The 6,000-nt window shown below is 55.5% G+C and overlaps 1 protein-coding gene across 1 annotated transcript in view; it reads left to right on the top strand.

The window, feature by feature from the left end:
- Positions 1–208: 208 nt before the first annotated feature.
- PLCL2 (phospholipase C like 2) overlaps positions 209–6,000 on the top strand; it is a 623,826-nt gene continuing 618,034 nt past the window's right edge. Inside the window, exon 1 of the mRNA XM_069648899.1 lies at positions 209–879. Within this exon, the coding sequence (XP_069505000.1) occupies positions 649–879 (231 nt within the window). The 5' untranslated portion in view covers positions 209–648. The remainder of the gene's footprint in view (positions 880–6,000) is intronic.

The following is a 6,000-nucleotide window of genomic DNA, read 5'->3' as shown; positions in this document are numbered from 1 at the left end:
TAAGCCCCCCCGCCCTCACAAGCCTCCCCCCCCCCCCCCCCAATCACCCCGCAGGTGGAACGGCTCACTCTCCGTGGACGGATTGCTTCGCTTTTAAGTAGCCAGATGCAGCCCATATACTTCAATGGGATCAGTCAGCAATCCTGCACCCCCCTCCGTAATGTCCAGTAACATCTGCCAGTACCTTTCTTGGACACCACGCAAGTTGACGGGTCTCCCCGTGTCTCGTCCGCCCCCATCTCCCGTCCTTCTTACCCCACCCTCCCCGGTGGTCTCATCTCCCACCTTGGTGGCAGCCCCTCCTCCGGCTCTCGGTGGTCTCCTCTGGCTGCACCTTCCACTGCTGGGGTGCTCGGTGCTCGCTCCCTTTTATTTAGGCTCTGTGGCTGGGGTCTCGGGGACCCCCCGGGTGGCCCCTCCTTGCGGGCAGGCTCCGGTGCTGAGGACCCGGCGCCCTTCCCTTCCTGACCTGACAGACACCCGCGTCCTCGCTGACGGTGCCGAGCCCCCACTCCCCCCCCACCCCCGGGGTAGCCCCGCCCCTCCCCGGGCTCTCCAGTCTCAGCTCTCCGTCCTCTCAGACCCGCAGAGGAGGAAGAGGCGGAGGCGAGGAAGAGGCGGAGGCAGGAGGCAGGCGGCGGCGGCAGGATGGCGGAGAGCGGCCGGGGAGGGGGCGTCGAGGAGACCGGGGGCGGCCTGTCCTGCTCCCCCCCACGGGCCGGGCCGCTCAAGGAGGGGGGCGCCGGGGACGGCTGCATCCCTAACCCCGGGGTGTCCAACGGGGACTGTGTGTCGCCTGGGGGGCCCGAGGAGCCGCCCCCCAGCCCCGAGCGGAGAGACGGCAAGGGGGGGATCCCCCGGAGGAGCAGCATCATTAAGGTAGGTGGGGGTGGAGGGCAGGGGTCGCATGGGGGTGACCACAGCGCAGCCCCACTCTTCGTGATAGCGGCAGCCGAGGCGCTATACAACGGCAGCACTGGAGGTGGTGGGTGGGTGGGTGCTGTCAGGGGCCAGGAAGAGGGGCTTCTCTCCTTGCAGTGGAAGGGGGCTGGCCCCCCAGTGCATGGCAGGCCATGCAGCAGGGAAGGGAGGTGTCTGCACGTTGTACCAGGAAGGGGAAGCTATTGCATGTAGAAAGGGCTTGGGTGGTTTGGGGGGATCCGCAGCTGCACCTAGAAACGGGCTGGTGGGGGCCTGGGTCACTGCCGCCCCGATATGAAGGTGGGGGCTTAGCTGTAAATGGCACAAGGCAGGTGCATTGCTCTGTGTAATCTGCAGGGGGGGGGGTCGTGGGGAGGAGCTCTGATGTCTGATCTGGTACCTCGACGTGTCCTTACTACTGCAAATAACACCTGGGCGGTGGGCGTCTGTACAGATTGCAACTCACTGGAAAGAGGTAGGGGCGAGAGGGGTGGGCAATGCACGAGGGGCTTGTCTTGTGCTGTGGCTTACATGGGAAGGGAGGTTCTGCAGCTGTGCCTGGAACCTCTGCAACTGGTTGGTGGCTCTGCAACAGCAGAAAGACAGACCACCCCCTGCCTGCTTCTGGTAGCAACAAACGCTGGGGGGGGGGGGCGCAGATGCAAGTAGACCCGGGTGGCTGCCCCCCTGTTGCAACAGCAGACAGTCCCAGGCCAGCTCCTAGTTGCAGTAATAGAGGTCTTGCCTTCCAGCTGCTTGCAGAGCCTCCTGCTGCAACAGCAGGCAGAGTCCCAGGCCAGCTCCTAGTGGCAGAAATAGAGGTCTTGCCTTCCAGCTGCTTGCAGAGCCTCCTTCTGCAACAGCAGGCAGAGTCCCAGACCGGCTCCTAGTGGCAGAAATAGAGGCCTTGCCTTCCAGCTGCTTGCAGAGCCTCCTGCTGCAACAGCAGGGAGAGTCCCAGGCCGGCTCCTATTTGCTGCATTAGAGGTCTTGCCTTCCAGCTGCTTGCAAAGCCTCCTGCTGCAACAGCAAGCAGAGTCCCATGCCAGCTGCTAGTGGCTGCAAGGCCAGCTCCTAGTGGCAGCAATAGAGGTCTTGCCTTCCAGCTGCTTGCAAAGCCCTCCGCCTGATGGGTGAGAGGAAGGGGGTACGGTTACTGCCCCTAGAAGTGGCAGTAAGAGGATTCTGCTGCTGGAAATGGAACCAATGAGAGGGGTTCTGTATTGTCCTGGTATCTGTATAGCGCCTTTCGCCATGGATATGGTCTCAGCGCGCTATAGTTTGAACGCCCGTGGGCACTGAAGTGCAGGTATGAGGAATGTTGTCGGAGAGTTATAGAATGCGTTTGACCCAATGCCAAGGTTGGTAGAGGTGGCCAGGTCCATGCAAGGTAGTTATGGGTGGCCAAGTCCGTGCAAGTCCCCCATGTTGAGCTGGCAAGTGGGTGGGCGCACGGAGGTAGTCTGGGGAGTGTGATGTTACAGCTGCATTCTAATGGCAGCGGTGCTGTGCAACATGCGTGAAAGGGGAGAGACAAGTGTGTGCAACTGATAGCAAATACATTACACACCTAGGCAGGAGTGTGGGGGAGGGGTGTCTTGTCTACTGCTCCTACTAGTGGTGGCTTTCCTGTTGCACCTAGAGATGGGGGGGGGGGTAGTCCCTGTTGTTGTTCATAGAACCGTGGCTGCTTCTGCAGCTGTCCAGAGAACCGAGGAACACGATCCTTTGCAGCGCTGCTGTAAGGCCATGGTCATTTTTTGGGGGGTTGGGGGGGGCGGGGTTGGGGCTGGCTATGTTGCTGCAATGAAAACCAGTGCTGAGTGGGTTACAGTGCCTCCAAAGGGGGGGGGGGGGCGTTACTTACAAATATGCAACAGGGGCGGGCTCTGCTGCAGAATTAGAATCACGACTCGTGGGGGATCGCCACTGCTCTCACTAAAATCGTGCTTCATTTAGGGAGGGCGGTGCTCCAGGAAATGAGGGGGGGTGGTGCTGCAGCTATAACCATGGCGTGGAGACCTACTGCTATGGAGGTGGGGGCGAATGGGCAACGGGGTGCGTTTGCTATAACGTGGGTGCTGTATGCTACTTTGGAGGTCATTCTTTATGGGGGGAGGGGGGGGCGGGGTTGGACAGAACATCTCCAATCGGGGCATTGGCTTTGGTGTTTAGTCGGGTTGGGGGGCGGGGTCTGTAAGGCTAACTCAGTCCCAGGGACGTCATTTGGGGGTTTCCAGGGGCTGCAGTTGCGACCCCTGAGGTCCTCCTTGCTACCCCTGTGGTCTCCCTGGCTACCCTTATAAAAAAAGAATTTTTTGAAAAGGTTTTTTTTTAAAAAAGTGTTTAAATGTATGCTGCTAGGCTGTGGCCAGTGTCATGTGGCTTTTTCTTTTTGGAGTGTCTGACTATCTTGTTCAGGCCTCTTAAAAAAATGGGGTTCCACAAGTGTATCACTTTGAGCAGTGACCTTAAATAAGAAAGAATAGGAATAACACATAATTTGGCTTTCTGGAATTTTATCCAATAATTGCTAGACCCATAAAGGTTTATTTCCAGGCACACTTCAGGTGGTGAGTCTCTGATTTAGCCTGTCCTTAAACGCCTCAACTCAGCCTTTTATCCTTCTGAGGTCGATAAATGAGTACCAACACAGGTTGGGTGATATTGTATGTAAAGTTGATCTATATAAAACGCTGAAGCGTAAGTGCTATATAATAACATATTATCAGTTGGCCTTGGACGTCTGCTTGCATTCACAGTAATTTGGTAATATGGTCCTATACACACTGATATTAACGATACATATGGCGATCCATTCTTGTATGAAATATAGTAATATTGCAACCATATTTTTCGTAGTGTACTTGGGAACAATATGTGATGTTCTTCCTGTTTTGTTAAGGAGTGAAATATTTTCCATCGCTTCCCGTGATGTCACTTCGAGGTGGGTGTCAAATGACCTCACTTCCTGTGATGTCATCAGAGGTCAAATGTCATGTGATTTCACTTCCGCTACCCCTGGCATTTTGCTCACCTCCCAGTCCTGGAAGTTGCCCAACACTAGAGCCCTTTGTCGCCCCTCCTTGCCTGGTCTGACCTCTTCTTGCTTGGAATGTCAGAAAGTAAGGGGACTCTGGGAATGGATAGTGACGTCACGGGGACACACTGACTTGAAAAGTGAATTTCATTCAATTGGTTTCCTCGTCGAACGTAGCTCGCAGAAGATTAGTGGCGAGTGTTACATTTTACTACATTCCGCCTCCCTCGGGCTCAGGGCCTGGGCCCAGTGCTCCAACACCAACACACAGAGACAGTGCTATACAACCAACCTCCTTTATGGCCCTCTACATTGTTCTGCCTTCCCAGGCTCTAGTAGCCCCTCTTCTTCCTCCCCTGTCCCTGGTGTCAAGTCCTTCCTTCTCTTAAGGTGGTCCCTCATTTAAGGTGGCTCGCCCTTTTCCTCTGCAACACCTCCCCCCTACTTAACATGAGACTTCCCAGGCTACATTTGCTCAATGATTCGATGGGGTCTCTTTGTGGTTCGATGGGGCCTGTTTGGTTGCTCGCGGATCTTCCACGCATTTTCTCATTGCAGCGTTTCATCTGTCTCTTCGTTCTGTTTCCTCCATCTCAGTCGCACTGTCTTTAGTTGGTTTATGTTCTTTGAAGTATAACTCGTGGAAGAGGGAGGCCTGTGGTGTCATTTCACTGTGGTCCTTTGTCGCTAGGGTGGGATCTGTATGGTATGTCCTTTCTTTGGGTTTCTTTGCTTCTCCCGTATCTTGTTCGGGCACATGGTCCTTCCCCTTGCTTACCCCGAATGACCTATAGTGGATGTTGATGAGGGCGCTCTGTAGTGCTGTCCGATGGCTGAGACGGCTGTGCCCTATGGCGGGGCTCTGTATCATGTGGATGGTGGTGGGCACTCTGTGGTCTACCTGGGTTGGGTCGCATTGTGACTGACCTTTTGGTTGTATCAACTGTGCTGTCCCCCACTGGACTGTGTAGGCTTTGGGTTGGTCCACGGTGTGTGCTGTCTTTCTTGTCTACTACTGTTACCCTGTGCTGCCATTTATTGTGGCTTTCATATCCCCTCCCCCGGTGTGATATCCCGAAGGGTCCTGGGTGGGTGTGTGGCTCACGATCGTCCCGTCGGACTGGTGGCGTTGGTGTGCCGTGTGCCGGTCCGTATCTCCTTGGGTCTCTTATTTCTGTGTGGAGGGGGTGTTCATCTCCGTGTGGTCTAGGTAGGTTGGTGCCCATGTCCTTGATGTCCTTTCTGACATCTAGCTGTGATGTCGGCAGATTTGGGTGCCACCCTTGGGGCGGTGTTGCCCTGATCCTCCCGTGCATTGGCCGGTCGTGGGGGCCTCCTGATTGTCCAGGTTGTCTGGTCATGCTTGGTGGTGGTATGGATTGGTATGCAGAGTTTGTAGGCGGTCCCATCCTGCATACAGCCTGAAGGTGGCCTTATTGGCCACAGCGCCGGCATCTCCATCCGAAGGCCGGGCATGGTCGTCTATGTGGGACCTCGAGTCCGCATTTGCGGCATTGTGCGTTGCTCAGGATTGGGTGCTGGTGTCGTCTGAGTCGTCTTCTCCTCCAGGGTCGTGTGCACGTGCTATATTAAAACAGTCCCTGCAGAACAAGGAGCGAAAGAGAAGTCCCAAGTAAGGACGCAGGACTTAATGTGGTCTGGTGGGGGAGTGGCTCGCCCCTAATCATAGCTATCTGGGTTTAGAATCCAGGAAAATAAGCCAAACACACACGCAAAAAGACCAGAGCCAAACCCCAAAATACATGTCTGCAGGGCGTTATGAGGTAGTGGTCCTTGTGAGGGTCACCTGCCCCTCCTTTAGTTGATGCCCAGCACTCTTTGCCCGCACCCCCCTTCCCAGAGTGCCCCCTTTCAATTTTGCATCGCACTTCTACCACTTCCCGGCTTGTTTTGAGCAGCTAGTGGGTGGGATTGACCAAATGGTTATGGGCAAATAACCCAACACCAAATGGCTTTGTCCCCCTCCTCATATACCATCTCTCTTCAAATGTTCCTTACCATGACAATAGTTTTGGCTT

This window comes from Ambystoma mexicanum, chromosome 2q (assembly GCF_040938575.1).
Source record: "Ambystoma mexicanum isolate Mex_15411 chromosome 2q, UKY_AmexF1_1, whole genome shotgun sequence".
NCBI classification, from domain to species: domain Eukaryota; kingdom Metazoa; phylum Chordata; class Amphibia; order Caudata; family Ambystomatidae; genus Ambystoma; species Ambystoma mexicanum.
Note: the sequence above shows the minus strand (reverse complement) of the source record. Positions and strands in the feature narration are given on the sequence as shown.